The sequence below is a fragment of the Pseudopipra pipra genome, chromosome 1 (assembly GCF_036250125.1).
Source record: "Pseudopipra pipra isolate bDixPip1 chromosome 1, bDixPip1.hap1, whole genome shotgun sequence".
Classification (NCBI taxonomy): Eukaryota; Metazoa; Chordata; class Aves; order Passeriformes; family Pipridae; genus Pseudopipra; species Pseudopipra pipra.
This window is the reverse complement of record NC_087549.1, coordinates 49,855,042-49,871,424: the sequence shown is the minus strand read 5'-3', so window position 1 is coordinate 49,871,424 and position 16,383 is coordinate 49,855,042. Positions and strand designations below refer to the sequence as shown.

Sequence of the window (16,383 nt, the reverse complement as noted above, 5' to 3'; positions counted from 1 at the left end):
ACCACTGTGCAGGAAAGATGAACTAGTCACCTTCTGGCAACTGCAAGAGAGACAGGTGTTTCTTGTCCCTTTAAGTATGCTAAAGCTGACACTCCCTAAGCATACTTTGGAGGGTTTAAGCAGTGAAGTGAGTTCTGATCCTGTCCCTCTTCAGTTCAGGAAAGAAGGGGTGCAGCTGAGAGGGATTCAGTGCGTGCTCAGACTATAGTCAGCCCTGATGCCTTGGTGCAGCTGCTTTGATGTCACCAGTATATAAAGCTGCTGTGGAAACTTGTGTGGACCAGACAATCAACACAAACAGATGGCGAAGATGCAAAGGAGTGTGGGTGCCCCAAGTTTGTGTTTTTCCCTTCCCATCACTGCTCTTGCTGTTTGTATTTTTCAGGTGTGAGGTCGGCACCGCCCACTGGACCCAGTGCAATGAGAATCCCGTGAAGTTTGCTCGTTTTCCTGTCACTGGTCTGATTGAAGGCCGTTCCTACATTTTCCGAGTCCGAGCAGTGAACAAAGCTGGTGTCAGCCTACCGTCCCGGGTGTCAGAGCCTGTGGCTGCTCTGGATCCTGCAGACAGAGCCAGGCTTAGAAGTAAGACGTGCTTTTTGCAGTTTGCTTGAGAGGCTTAACAAGTCACAACTCATTAAAAAAAAAAAAAAAAAGAAAAAATTTTAAAAAATTATGACTATCAACTCAGACACCTTCGAAATCCCACTAGAGGGAGCAATGCTAAACCAAAATATTCTTTGGAGACAGCTTTGCCAAGAAGAAATCATCTCGGTGCTCTTTGCACTCAGTACTCTATCTGCTGAAATGGCTTTGGCTGGCTGCAGTGCTGTGCTCCAAACTTGCAGGAAGAGGGGGAAAAAGGCACAGGAGAGCTAGAGAGACTCACTTTTGTTCAGCCAACAAAATAGCTGAACAGATCCTGTGACTAGTCTCTCTGAGATACAGACAAGGGTGGCTGATTCTGTGCTCATGTGACAATCAAAGTCGTGCAATAACATCAGCACAATACCAGGATGGCCACACAGATCCCAGTCTTTCTGCTTTAAAGTTAGCATTTTACAAGTCAAGGATATTTCTCCTGTGGCCTCACAATGTCTCAGGCATTTTGCTTCCAAATCCACCTCTCTACCCATATGCCACAATCATATGCCTAAAATCAACTTCTACTTCCATTCATAATCTATTTCTACATGTTTCTGAACATATATAATTAAAATGGTTGAATGTGAAGGGATATTGTATGCAAAGCTACAGGGATCCCATGGTTGCAGCTTGTATGAGTTACTGTATGCGATGCAGCCAGATAATCTAGGTTCCCATTCAAGATAAAAACAAAAGGCCAGAGGAAGGAGGTTTGGCACTGTCAGGAAACATTGCACTCAGTCATATTTGTGAAACCCTAAGTCGGGGGGAGGCCTTTTCTTCTCAATTGGTAGCATAGAAGCTTTCTCAGGAGATAAAGTCTGGTTTTGTTGACCTATTTCCATTATATCTCCTCATCCTTCACAACCTTTTCTCCCCATCGGCTCCCTCTCTGCTCACATCTCCAAAACAGATCAGTAGGGTGAGCAATGTGGAGGTGGAGAACAGTGTTCGCAAAAATTATCTCTGAAAGTGCATTGACCTGGCTGATAGCTGAATGCATAACTGCAATAATATGATAATGTGGAGGCACTGAGAGAGCCACCCAAATTATATCAAGTGGATGTGTTGAGTCAGGTTGAGACATTTCCGTTTGTGACTGTGACCTGTGATTTAAAAGCTGGTAATACGAAGGAAAGTGGTTAAAAAGAGACAAAAAACAACCTGCAGGAATTTGGCTGTTCTTTTAATAAGTGAGCTGTTAAACCAAAGGAATAGAGGAGAGAAAATAAAGTTGAAATTATTCTCTGAAAACGATGAAGTGAGCCAAATAGCTCTGCTTGTCACCTAGGAGACTTCAGTGACATTTCAGGAAGGAATCGGTGGATTAAATTTTCTAGCTATGTTAATTGCTGAGCTGCTCTCAATATTCAAGCTGACAAGCTTGCAACTACCATGGGTAACAAGCTCGCTACATGAGCAAGAGTCACAGCATTAACTAAAACCAGACCTCACAGGGATTTTGCAAATGTCACTTTTGAACCACAAAAGAGTCAGTTTTCTCATTGTTTCAAAAGTTCCTGAAGTCTCCCATTTCCATGATACCTCTGGCATTTTTTCAGGTCACCCTTCTGCTCCTTGGACTGGACAGATTATTGTGACTGAGGAAGAACCTGCAGGTAAACACAGTCCTTTTGCCTACAAAAGTCTAATGTGAAACTGGCTGACTAATTAGGAGAACTCTGAGTGAGTTCTGTGGACTTTGGCAAGCACCCAAAGTTCGTTGTTCTGAGAGTCACTCGACCTTAAATAATTCACGACTTGATTGTTGAGATGAGGTTTCATTATTCAGGACCCAATAAAAACCATGCTTAGAATTAAAAGAAGGACATTTGAAATTGACATTTAGAAGATTTCTAACTCTATGTTTTTAAAAAATATAGGGTGGCAAGGTATATTAATACTCCTATATTTTGGTTATAGCACCAATTCCGATACAAGTATAAAGGAATTAAATATTAATTTCTTATTCTGTTCTTCAGAGGGTGTTGTTCCAGGTCCCCCTACAGACCTCCAAGTTATTGAAGCCACCAAGAACTATGTTGTGCTTAGCTGGAAACCTCCTGGACAGAGGGGCCATGAGGGTATCATGTACTTCGTGGAAAAGGTAAAATTGGACAAAATCAAAATTATGCTGTGGCAATCTTTTAGACTTGTTTTGCCATCTCTTCTGGACTTCTAGTTAATTTTCATTTCTGTCTGAGCCTTTCAAACCAGGGCCAGAACTAAAACTTCATCAAGATAATTGTTAAACTGTAGATTAAGATAAACTAAGAAGAGAAGAAAGAAGAGAAATACAAACAGAAATACAGTACAGAAAACACAATCTGCAGATTCAGATTGTGTCACAAACTGTAATATTCTTTTGTGAATTGCGTTATTCACCTCCCTTGGAGTAGACGGACTGACAAACTCCCTCTATAATGAGAAAACACAGAGCAAAGTCACATGCTTATATATATGTATCTCATATATACATATGATATATAAAATATATACATAAAATTCATATAAACAAAGCTTGTCTAGTAGGATACTCTGGATGGAAGCATTCTGCAAGAGTTTCTTGGCATCAGCAGTTTCTCTTCCAGCTGCTTTTTCATATTTATCCTCTACATTAACTTTCCATTTGCTTCACCAACTCAACAGAGATGACAAAATTTCTTTTCTGATTTTTTAGAACGAAATCAGTTTTAATTTCAGTGTTCAGCTTTCCTGAGGTGTTTCTTCATGGCTGCTAGCCTAGAAAATTCTTCACCCCATCACCCTTTTTACTTGTATGTCATGGCTCATAAACTTTTTTATCAATGCTTTTCTCTATCAGGCTAGAGGTGGCATCAAGGGAGACATAAATATCTTCCAATTTTGTGTTTTTTCATCTCTTGTACAAAATCTGGTCTAAATAAATGAATTTCACTTAGCAACAAGCCTTAGAGAGGATGAATATATGAATTTTGAGTTTCCATATATGAAATAATAACTGATTGCCTGCTGAGTACTCAGCACTAATGTCAGATAGTCAGAGAACATTCTCCTGAGAATTTGAATCCCTCAGAAACCAGAACCATTACTTGAATTTATACTTAATGTAAATCACAGTGAAAAATTAATCACTAGTATTAATAGTATAAGTGATCATGATATGTAGAGTTTCTAGCCACAGAAATAAAAACAATTTACAAATTAATTGCACGTGTTAATTTTTTTCTGGAAAATGAGGGTCAGATCCTGATGAGGGTAAGACTCCTTATTCTGGAAGCCACACCAAAAACATTCAGTGACGCAAGCAGATTTGTAAGCAATGTAGCAATGTAGAGTTTTGCTTTTTACATGATGCTGAATATCTGCAGAACTTATTTTGAAAGTGGTCCAAACTGGATGCAGTTATTAATCACATTACATCCTTGGGATGGAGAGGAGTTTAGCTTTGATATATAAAAACCGGTAAACTTTTATGTAAGTTCTCTGGAGTAGGTGGACATTTGGCAGATTCATAACCTTTGAAATATGCTCAATCTATGAAAAGGCAAAAAAAAAAGGGATGTGTTTCCCTGTTTTCCACAGCAGACATGCATTTAGTGGTCTGGGTAGAAAGCCTTGTTGGGTTAGACACTGAGCTTTCAGAAGCTTTTGTTCTGAACGTGGTTTCTGGGATTGTCTACAGTGCGTTGCCGGCACAGAGGACTGGCAAAGGGTGAACACTGAGATCCCTGTGAAGTCTCCTCGCTTTGCAGTTTTTGATTTGTCTGAAGGCAAATCCTACTGCTTCCGAGTTCGCTGTTGCAATTCGGCTGGAATTGGTGAACCCTCAGAAGCAACTGAAGCCACTGTAGTGGATGACAAACTCGGTGAGTGTGTGATCATACGTATTAAATTACCTCCATGGTAACTTTTCAGTTTGTGATGTAATTGTTTTGTCTGTAGGCAGATAGCTGCCCAGAAAATAATTCAAGTATGAAAAGTACTGAATGATTTACTCCCTTTAACTAAAATAATTTTGGTTTGGTTGTTCAACCTTTAATGTGTAGTCAAATGGTAGATGCAAACCAAGGAAAATAACAACGCCAAGAACTTCAAAGACTGCAAATAGCAAAAGAAAATGAAAACTCAAGGAAGTACAAAAATGTTTTGTTTTACTTAGAGTCTTAAATGCAAATAAGCCCAAACACCAGCAGAGTTCAATCTTCCTTGTTTGCCAAATTAAACAAAAATGAAGAATTTAATACTTACATGAATGAAGAGACTTTTTTCACTGGAAGAGGAGCCAAGATATTCAACACAGAAAAACTTCAGTAGCTACACCTACATTAGCAATTTGTTTCCAAACAGCAATGCAGATTTCAATCCAGTTCCCAGATGGTCTCTCTTTGCTTCATGTTGAGTTCTTGGAGCACTTTGATGAATGTGAGTTACATTTTTTAAGAAGAATAAAATGTCTCCTCGAATAGCACTATAGATGCACTTGGCTAGTTAACAAGGGCATTGGTTTCTGGCTTACCTATGGACTCCACAAGATCTTCAATGTGCACCTAACACATATTACTTTTTAGGAGGCTCCAAATCACATCTCTCGTGCAGATATTCAGTACAAGGGAATAAACAAAATACAATTTAAATCATAGGCAATGGAGAAATGAGAAATCTCACTGCCAAAGGCTTGAGCCTACTAATCCTGTCCTATCCTTAAATCAGAGAAGTTTTTGAAGGTACAAGTCATGCTAATGTAATCAAGAATAGAATGTCACTCTTATTTTATTTGTAAATCTTGACTGGCTGGTCACTAATGTATTTCTGCTTCTCTCTCATAGATATTCCCAAAGCTCCTGGCCGTATTATGCCAACTAGGAATACAGACACCTCAGTTGTTGTCACCTGGACAGAGCCCCCAGATGCCAAGGAGCTAGTTGGGTACTACATTGAGTCAAGTGTAGAGGGATCTGGTCGTTGGGAACCGTGTAACAACAATCCAGTGAAAGGCACAAGGTAATGAATTGTAAAGCATGAAAATTATGGTAACCAGTTTCTGACCTACTGGATATATGTGCTTTCCAGTCATTAACAATAGTAGAGGTAGTCTCTCTGTGGTAGCCAGAAGGCTGGAATCAGTCTTGCAGGTGAAACTCATAAGAAGTTATAAAAGCATACTTCAAAGTGTGAGTCTTGTCTAAAAAGAAATTATAACCTACCTTAAATTAGAAACAATTAGGCAAGGGGGAAAAAACACGGACATGCTAGTGAAGAAAAGAGAAGTAGCTCACTAGTTCTACTATTGTACAGTTTGACAAGAAACAGTACAGTGAGGAATGACTGGAGTTACAAATGTGGAAAACTAAACTGCATAATGTTTGGAAGCAAAGGGCTTTGTTTTGGAAGACTGCTGTAAACATGTCTGGACTGTGTATCTAGACTGTCAGGAGGGCATATGAACTATATCATACTAAAAATATTACTTTCTAATTGCTCTTTCACTTGCAATAAAATCAAGATATTAATGAACATTCATATATTGGATACAAACATTTCTTAGTGATATGTAGCTTGGTTTCTAGTCAGAAAAAATAATCAAGATTTAAGACTTCATAAGTTAAATCAGATTTGGGTTTACTTGAACAAGGATATAATCTTCAGTCTGAAGGAATAACTGCAGAACTTTGCCTCAAGTGGATTGATGGCAATACAGAGGTAGTCCCTGCTTGTTATGACTGTCTATGCTTACTTGTAATGGCTATCCATGACAACCCTTACTAAAATAAGTAAGGATCTCCTAAATACTCCTGGACCAGCTTTGTTTTTTAGAAAAGCATTGTAAATGCTTAGTATATCAAAAGTACCTAAATCCTCACTTTCTTGTGTGTGTTTTGCTTGTGTGCACAAGCAAAACAGTTTCTTAGTATTCTTTTGTGCATTTATATTGCAACAGATCTATGTGTCAATACTATATAATTTCATTATATACTTCCATGATTTGTATTATAGCTATATCAAGTATTGGTGAAGTTTTGTGCTGTTTGCTTACTGTAAAATATGAAATGTGATCTTTATTCACCTTAGAAATAAAAATATTTTTCTGAGTTAATACATATTGTGATATAACTACACTACATAGATTTCTATCACTGCATTTTTAGTCACTGTGATATAATGTATGATGCAGTCATGCACAGGCTTTCTGTTAACTCTTGGCTTTTCTGGTTGAGTCAATCTCAAAGCATTAGCTGTACTTCATAATTTGCATTATGAAGAATATTTTGATCTTTTGAAATTTGTTTTCTGCACCCATCCTTGTGAGAGCAAATGATTTGAAGAAGTCTAGTAGAATGGGCAGGGAAAATTCAGCTCTGAAAATTTTGATACAGGTTCTACTTTTTCCCCTAAAATAAAACTTTGATTTTGTTTTCCACATTATATTTGCTTCATACATCATTGCATGATGTCAGTGTTGGTAGTACAAGACATGACATTATGAAGTAGAATGAAATAAAAGTCACATGCTATAAAACGAAATACGTATTGAAAAATAAATGTTATTTTAAATAAAAAGTTTAAATTTCCAAACTACAGTCTATTCCTAAATAAATTATTCCTGTCTTGGGAAATTTTGTGTTCTCAGGGTGGACACCAGAGAAAATTTAGGAGGGTGTTTTTAATGTGACAATTAAGTAATCAAGTAAAAAACCTATTCAAATAAAAGAATTCGTCTGGCTCAGATTATTGTGCCATGTGTAGAAGCAAGAAAATGAAATTAAAAAATCATTTAACTCTTGTAAAATGCCCTGTAACTTTTTTGAACAGTACAATTTTCCATTTATGGTTGGAAGTGATTTATGGAAGCTTGTGTTACATGTGTCTTTTACTTATGTAATGAAAATATCCCACAAGAAGCAAATATAGACCTTACTTCTGCAGATTTTCACATTTTTCTATTGGGAAGTATGGATTTTATATACTAGCAGAAGTAAAGTAGACCCTGTGGTAACACAAAAACTTGTGCAGTCTTAAGAAAGAAAGAGTGTTGGTAAATGGTATGTCTAAAGAGACATGAGTTTAGACATTATCTTTGTTAGGTAAACAAGGTGCTTAGATACCTTTTGCATTCTCTGACCTTCATATAAGGGACTGGGGTCATGATTCATCCTTGGTTTTCAGAAACCAGAATAAAATTTATGGAAGAAATATTTTCTGTTCCCCCTTAGGATTTTCCTTTTCTTTATAATACTTCCTAAGTATTCCTTTACTGATTTGTTTTAGATTCATTTGCCATGGGCTCAGCAATGGTGAGAAGTACATTTTCAGAGTCAGAGCTGTTAATGCAGCAGGGCTCAGTGAATTTTCACAGGATTCAGAGCCTATAGAGGTGAAAGCAGCCATTGGTAAGCCATTTTCTATTGCTCTTTTCAATGGTATATATGTTGGGGTTTAATGAAGTAAAGAAGTTTTCAGCAATTATTTGTAACTAATCATTTTGTTTTACGATGTTGTCCACAAATAATAATTTATCCATAGATCCTAAGGTCTCACAGCCATAGTTTCACAGTCACTGCACTCTTGTAGACTGTTCACCTTCACTGTCCAGTCTTCTTCAGGTGTTTCTTGTGAATCACTGTATGAGGGCACTGTCAAGTTCACTTCATAGGTATCCTGGAGAATGGCATGTCATTCTGATTCTGTAATCTGGTATATCACCTCTAATGCACACCATCCTATATACAGTCAGTTTCTAAGAAATTTTTTTCCATACCTAAACCCAGTAATCAGTGCAATGTGTCTTTTGTAAACCTTCTATAACCCTGTGTGTTCTCCCTTTGCTGATGGATTATTTCTGTTTGCCACTGCCTGAACTAATCCATAAAGATTAATGAGATCATTGGGCTAGAATGAATTGCATGTCTGCAACATCCTCACTCTCATTTTTATCAAAACTGCATACCTCTCAACCTTAGAGCACAGAGATGTGGCCCAAGGCAATTTTCTGAGATCATCTTGAAAGGATCAGAAATGTGACCTGGAAGATCTAATACTAAAATAATTGTAGCAAATTAAGAATACTATTAACATTCCATCTTTTTTTTCTGCTCTGAAAACTAGACATTATTAAAAAAAGCATTATTTTTTAGCAGGCTGAGAGGTATTCTACACATTTCAAATTTTTGTGAATTCAAGCTTAACATTTTGTGCATAAACCCAGTCATTTGTCATATTTTGGCTGTATTTTTTGCTGTATGTATTTCTTAATTCTGCTGACTAAATGAAGTAAAAAGAATGTATTCTAATTCAAAATGTCTTTGCTGTTTTCTGGCAATTATAGGGGGAGGATTGCTTCATGGTGTGTGTCCTGAACTGAGTGGTAAAGCTGGTGGACTAACAGACCACACTACCAGCTGGGAAGGCATGCATGAGACCTCCCAGCCTATCTTTGACACAGATGCTTTGCTAAAATGCAATGCTAAATTTAATAGAGACACACTACTCAGTAGCTGTGACAAACTGGGGAGTACAGGAGATTGTAACATGAGAGAAATGGTTAAGGATGCACCTGCACCACAAAAAGTTGCTGCTAAGCAGGCAAGTAAGTCTCGACCCGAGGATCTTTTGACAGTGGAAAAAGTCAGAAAGAAGAAAGATACAGGTGAGAACTAATAAAATAAATAGATTTCACTGCTTTGGTACATCCACTTCAGACTGCTGTAACCTCTGTTCATCCGTACCTCAAGCGAATATGCTCTACGGTGATGCATCCTTCATCAGGCTCATCAATTATGTGCTCAACTCTCCATTAAGATCATTATGCATATAATGGTATTGGAGACCACTTTACAAATTCAGTGGTTACTGAAAGTGAAACATATAAATATGTTTAGTAATTTAATGGCTTGTTTGACTACATTTTAATGTATCCAAGTTACTATATTATTTCTAGATCGCTTCAGTAATTTGTTAGGAGTCTGGTTACCTAGTCCCTGGGTTATATATGTGGGCAGAAAACAAAATCTGATTACGATGGTAAGCATGAAAATCTGTGTTCTGTTAGGATATATGAAGATCCTTTGTGGATTTATGCCTAAGCTACAGCTTATCTCTGACACACTCTGAATGTTGTGTTCTATCTCTGACTGATAACAATATGTAAGGAGGAAAACCTATAAAGTTATAGGCACGTGTACAAAATCATGTTTTATGTTTTCAGCACCTAGACACCCCTTGTGCCCAAGAAATGTGGGGCTTGAATTTCATCCTGGTACCCAGTCAATGAACTGAACTCCTCCCCAGGCCTCTGAAATGAGACTCAAAAAGCTTGTGCAAAATGTTGAACAGAAAACAAAGTAGAGGCACCTGAGGCTATATGACACTGATATAAAACACTGAAGACAAAAGGAAACATATATGATGTGCGATTTCCATCCAAAGTAGGACTTAGGGGTCACAAGTAGGACTTTTCACTTGTGCATAACATATTGGATGCAGGCAACCATTTCTCCACTAGATACAGAAGAAATATAAGAAGTTGGGTTGGGATTAAGTGAATGATTTCTGCATTATTATAAAAAAATCTAAGACGGAGGATTATGCCATGCATTTTTTAATGTAAGTTGAAGTAACAGACATGTTCCATTTCTGGTCAGTCTACAGTGCCTATGATCACACTGTCTTCCACTAAGGTAAGCTTATGTGATGGGTGCAATGATAAAATTTGCGCAGTGTAAAAATTAAAAAGAAAAAAGAAACAGATAAAGTCCATTCTTGGGAGAGAAGAATGCGAGACTATTTAAAAAAGAAAAGGAACTACAATGCATATTGTATGTGTGAAAAAAGGTTTGGTTCCTGCAAAAGAAAACAAATCATTGCATCTCCAATTTTTTTTACTTTTCCTGTAATGATAGTTTCCATTCCTCATTTTTCACAATATTAAAGTGAGTCCTGATCACTTGCATCAGAGCTGCAGTTGCAACACATTCGTTCACTATGCATCAGCTTGCTTCAAAAGCAGGGGATCCTGAAAAGAAATTCCTATGCAGTTTGGACTTCTGCATTTTGGTTGTGGAAGCTTTTATCCTGCATTTCTTATTCCAGCTCCAGAAACTTACCTTGAGCGCATAAATATTGTCCTAATTAGGAAACGCAGGGTGGGAGCCGCCTGAATACGGTAAGTGAAAGCCAGTCTGACAATTGAAATATTACTTCCTAATTATGTGTTATTTACATTGAAACAGCTGCTCCATCTCAACCTTATGACATCGTGGTACTTGAGAGTGTTCGTGACTCAATGGTATTGGGATGGAAAGAACCTAAAGTCACTGGTGGAACTGAAATTACTGGCTACTATGTGAACTATTGTGAAGTGGTTGATGGAGTTCCTGGAAAGTGGAAGGAGGCCAACATTAAGGCTGTTACTGAGAGAGCATACAGGGTAAGAGATTACCTTCTGTTATTGCTGGGGGTACAGACAGTATTTCCAAAACAAATCTCAAAGACGCGTTGGGTTGAATTCTGATTCAATGTACAGATAGCTGTTCAGAGGGTTTTAAATCCATGATGATAAATTTATTTAGCTCTGTTAAACTTCCCTGCAAAATTGTACACTTACCTATTAGTCTAGTACCAACTGCTGTGTGTAAATTCACTGACATAGTCTGATTTGTAAGTCAGGCCCTCACAAGAAATGGCATTCCTACTGGGTTTGGTGGACATACCCCAGTGATTGCTGGTGCTGGAACCAGCCCTGTGCCAGCTGCTTTTTGTGATCAGTTCTTGACCCAATTTAGAGACAGTGCTAGCTACAACCTTGTTGAGCTGCTTTAGAAATGAAAAGCAATGCCAGGACTGAGTTTCACCCCACTGTGAGGACAACTCTTGCCGTAAGTGAACTTGTTCTGTACCACGAGGCAGACGAAGATGATTGTTGAGCAATACCCTGTTTCCTCCCTGACTATTAAAGTGTCTATCAATAGGAAAAGAGGGTTACAATCTGAATGTGCTAAGACCACTCAAATATGCTTGTCAAAAAAGACAAATTATCATCTTAAGCTATCAATAATGCTTCCAATCTTCAGGCACACTTAAAAGCATGCTCATGCATTCAATAATTGCTATTGTGACTTTCTGCTAAAGATTCAATACAAAGTTAATAAGTACCATCTTATTGATCCTGCAGATAGAAAACCTGAAGGAAAACATGGTGTACCAGTTCCAGGTGGCTGCTGCTAACCTGGCTGGGGTTGGAACACCCTCCAAACCCAGCAAGCCCTTCAAATGTGAAGAGTGGACCATTGCTGTACCTGGTAGGATACTGAGTGGGACACAGCCCAAGGGTGCTCTCTGATCTAAGTCCTCAATGCAGTCAGTTTGCAAAGGAGCCAATGGGGCCCTGAAGTTCATGCCCAGGCTTGAATCTCCATCACTTTGATTTAGTACCTTTACAATGATGCATTACGTAATTCCTTTTATAAGTAGCATTTTGCAAGCAGCCTGTATTTTTTTTATCTTTCCTTCTTGTTCCTCTACTGTGTCTGCCACTTTGCTTTCTAGTTTAAATAGTAGACATAAATACCCGCCTAAGGTACAAGGCAGAGAAGAATGAGATCTTGTAACCCTTGTGTAAATGTATCACTTCAAGGCCAGATCCCTTTACACAAGCAGGACATTGGTTTAATAATTAACTTATTTCCCAGAGTTTGAAGGTTATTTGTCAATTTTGTAAGTTCATGAATATTTGATCAAGATACCAGTCTCAGCCAATCAGATTGATTTTTGGACCAGTCTTTTTAATTGGCATAGGTTGCATTGGCATATCATATCAGGTCTAGATATGATACAGAGGAGCTGCATGTTATGTCAGTTCTGGGTACACCATGTGTGTCTGGTTTTGATCTCTGAAGTCTTATGCATTAGTCCCTTTCAAATTTATTTTGATGCCACAACTCCAACTTTACCTTTCAGGGCCACCCCATGATGTCAAATGCACAGAAGTTAGGAAGGACTCTCTGGTTTTACTGTGGAAGGAACCGGTTTATACTGGCCGCAGTCCCATAGTTGGTTATTATGTTGATATGAAGGAAACTGAAGCAAAGGAGGAACGCTGGAGAAGTGTCAATAAGAAGCCACTTCAAAAGAAATACTTGAAGGTAAATAGCCAAAGATTCAAATATTGGTATAACAGTATAACCTTGAGGAAGTCAGTCTTCAGTAGCATCATCCTGTGCTGATCATGGTTCCACTAAATGGAATACTTAGTAAGTTATATTGGGCCAATAATACACACATGTTACAGCTGTATAGACAGACAAGATGGTAACTCTGAACACAAACTGGTATGACAAGCCTAAAAATAAAAGAAAGCACTGCTAAAACCAAATACCGTCCTTGTAACACAGGAGGCATCTGTAGCATTTGCTGGCTCAAAGGGTATCACTATAAAAAAGCAGATGCTTTGATAATGTGGCAAGTGATTCTTTCTAATACAAAGTACCCTCTCTTCACATTTCACAACAAGTTAAATTCAAGCTTTTTGCACTATTATGCTACATAATTTTGTGGAATGGCTTTTAAATAAGGGAACATCAGTACCTCAGTTCTAGAGATACATCTGAAGTAGGTTTGCTATTTGTATGCTTTTCAGAGTATTTGAAAGACAACTCGCTTTAAAATATGATCCTTTCATGTATATTTTAAAGGAGTATTCACAGGTGTTATAATGTCAGTATAATTCCTCAAGTCACGACAACCAAATCTGTACAATTAAACGCCCTCCTGTTTCTAAATAGGTGCGGCTGACACTTATTACCCTGATAATTTCATTTTTAAAAGTCAGCATTTATCTGCAGTAAAAGACTGTGATGTTTCAGAGGTCAATGTACAAGAGTTGAAAACACCCTGTTCTGAAACCAATGCTCCTTTTGCAAAAAAGTCAATGACAGTAATGACGCTGTCTGAACGTTAGCTGTGCACACACGGAAGGAGCAAGTCATACAGATTAGTCACGTCACTCTGGAATTGAAGAAAAAAAAAGAGAGAGCTGGAAAATCAATGAAACAAAACAAGAAAGGAAATATAATTGTCAAGTATCCAGACTGATCTTTATAAGCACGAAATTAAAATCAGTCTTTTGCAACCCATTGTGTGTGTATATTTGGTTCCTCCAGATCGATGGCCTAACACAAGGTGTGAGTTACGTGTTTCGTGTGCGGGCAACAAACCAGGCTGGTGTTGGGAAACCATCAGATGCTACGGATGCTGTTTTAGCTGAAACACGACCAGGTTTGTTAGAAATACTTCCTCTTTTTCATCATATTTACACAGGTTCCTGTTTGTGTGATATGTTCACCTGCAAGCTACATGCCAACAGCCTCACCTCTCTCAGGTCAAGCTTTTTTACAAAGCAAGATATGAGTTGAGGGTTAGTTTCTTGTCTGGTATATTTTAAGGTCAGAACTGATTTTCTTACTGTAACTACAGGCTCGGGAATATAAAGATACAATAAAGTGTTAAGATTTGCATGTATCTATAGATAAATAAGCAGAGGACCCACTAAAATCAGTTCAACCAAACAATAAACTACAGATGTAGATTTTGCCCTTCCTATATTAAACTCATTGTTTATGCTTTATCATTCTCCTTTTTGTGTGTAATGTGCCTCAGGAAAGGGTAAAAGAAATTATTTTTTCCCTTGGTCTTTAAAATAAAGGCTTTAAAAGCACAATGAAGTCACTTTGGAGACCACTTTCAGTAGGAATTCAAGTGCAACTGTTTGCTGGAGTCATCCTCAAAGGCTGGCTCCATCATGTCTGTAACGCCAGAAAAAAACGCAGGAACCAGTGCAAAGGCAGAATCTCCATACCTGGAACTTCAGGAAACTGCTGGGTTCCATTTAGCTATACAAGTAACTTAGGTGACTTTGGTCAGAGACAACAACTTTTTTTGTCACTAAGTCCCTAAGAGAAAACACAAGTATGGGCTTGTGGCTTATTCATCTATAGATTTTAGAAGTGCAGAGTTCTATGAGGTGCAAGAACAAATTCCCAGATATTTTAACCAAATCTAGTATAAGGTTAGTATGATGTAAGAAAGTACAGGAGTACAACCCAACCTGGATCCACTGTACACACTCTTTTCCTCTGATAAGTTCCCTTCCTACGCCTGCAGACTCTCATACTTGATCTCGCCTGCGAAGGTTTCTAAGAGCAAGAAGGAGGGCAGGCAGTGGGCAGACAGGACAGGGGCCGGGGACAGCTGGACACGGGGACCATTAATAGCAGTTCATGGGCACAGACAGAGGAGGTGGCTGTCTGAGCAAACCGCTGCCTACTCTGCCTACACAGTAAGGCAGACGGTTGCTCCCGCCTGGAGAAATAGGCGGGATTTATTTGGGATGCTACTGACTGTGAGGTGTTGTGAGGCATTGAGCAGACATCACCAGTGATCACCAGATCCTACTCCCACCCCAGATGCCTTGGGAGCATTTCCCTGAGATCCTTTCCCTGTTTCTGAACCCCAGACCCATTTTCACATCTTCTGTTCGCACAACAGCACTAGCCCAGCCCTCCTAGATGCCTGGTCCTTATGGCCACGGCAGCAAAAATTCTAACAAGCATTGAGTTAGCTCTCAGTGAGGCTGTAAGTCAAAAAATCTGAATAAGGAGGTCTGAAGCTGGGGGTGTAAAAGAACTGGAACACTCCAAGTGGGGAGACTGGGGTGACTGCTAGTGAGGCTGGGAAGAAGGTACTAGAATAAGCAGATGGTCAGTTGAAAATATGTAAGATTGGGATACAAGGATGATAAAAAGGGCAAGTGTGTGAGTAAGAAGGGTTTGGAACAGGATCTTTGAAAAATACAAGAGTCATAATTTCAGATCTATAAGGCTGCTGAAGCATGAGGGCTATTTCCATTACCTGCAAATGGAGTAAGGCAAAACTTAGAAACTTATTCTTGAAAACAGCTTATATACGGCAACCACTTCTAAAAAGAGAATGAAACCACTATTAGTACTAAATTTTTGGCTTTATTAATCCATTTTCATTGAGGATTGATATCTACGTGTCATACTTTTGATAGAAAGTTGTGATGATAACAACTTTCAAGTGCACTAAATAAAGGATTGGCCATGCCATTACAATTAAAAAAATACGAACATAAACTCTTCTGAAGATGACCATCATGACCAAAAAAAATTGTACACAGTTTTCAGTGTTCACTCAGGTGAGGTGCATGTCCACCTGGCAATATGAACTCGAGCAGAACATTTCGTTTACAGATCTCACCATTAGAGAAGGGAGGTTCATAAGTGTAACATCTGAGGGATCACCGGAAAATCAGGATTTGGCCCAGTGAAATCTCAGGGAAGCTAAAAATGGTTTACTTGTACAAATCTACTTGACCCATATTTTGAGCTGAGATCTGCTGGTACAGCATCCACCAAACTAAGCTTCTCAGAAGTATTAAGAAAGGACAAAAAGCTTATTAAAAACAATTATTTCAGAAAGCAGTCTCTTGGGAAGGTTTCCACCTTTCTCATTCAAACCACACTAATTTCAAGAACAATTATATCATTTTTTTAAAATTACCACAAGTCTTTTGGTGTTGCCAAACGAATGATGCCTTTATTAACATCTTGGATGGAGACAAAACATTGTCAAATCTCTCTAGACAATTCCTGCTGGAATTCTACTTTTGGCAAATGTGTAGAATCAGAAGACAACTGAGCTTTCCAATCAAAGAATGTGAGCAAACAATATCCTGAATGAAAA

The 16,383-nt window shown here is 38.4% G+C and overlaps 1 protein-coding gene across 3 annotated transcripts in view; it reads left to right on the top strand.

The window, feature by feature from the left end:
• Positions 1-16,383, top strand: part of MYOM1 (myomesin 1) — a 76,876-nt gene that overhangs the window by 32,339 nt on the left and 28,154 nt on the right. For 2 of the 3 annotated variants that reach the window (XM_064655920.1, XM_064655898.1), the window contains exons 12-22: positions 386-585; positions 2,208-2,264; positions 2,628-2,752; positions 4,310-4,493; positions 5,454-5,628; positions 7,894-8,015; positions 8,951-9,271; positions 10,854-11,050; positions 11,795-11,921; positions 12,580-12,764; positions 13,782-13,896. In XM_064655920.1, the coding sequence (XP_064511990.1) occupies positions 386-585; positions 2,208-2,264; positions 2,628-2,752; positions 4,310-4,493; positions 5,454-5,628; positions 7,894-8,015; positions 8,951-9,271; positions 10,854-11,050; positions 11,795-11,921; positions 12,580-12,764; positions 13,782-13,896 (1,808 nt within the window). The remainder of the gene's footprint in view (positions 1-385; positions 586-2,207; positions 2,265-2,627; positions 2,753-4,309; positions 4,494-5,453; positions 5,629-7,893; positions 8,016-8,950; positions 9,272-10,853; positions 11,051-11,794; positions 11,922-12,579; positions 12,765-13,781; positions 13,897-16,383) is intronic. The other variant, XM_064655909.1, reaches the window with a different exon arrangement.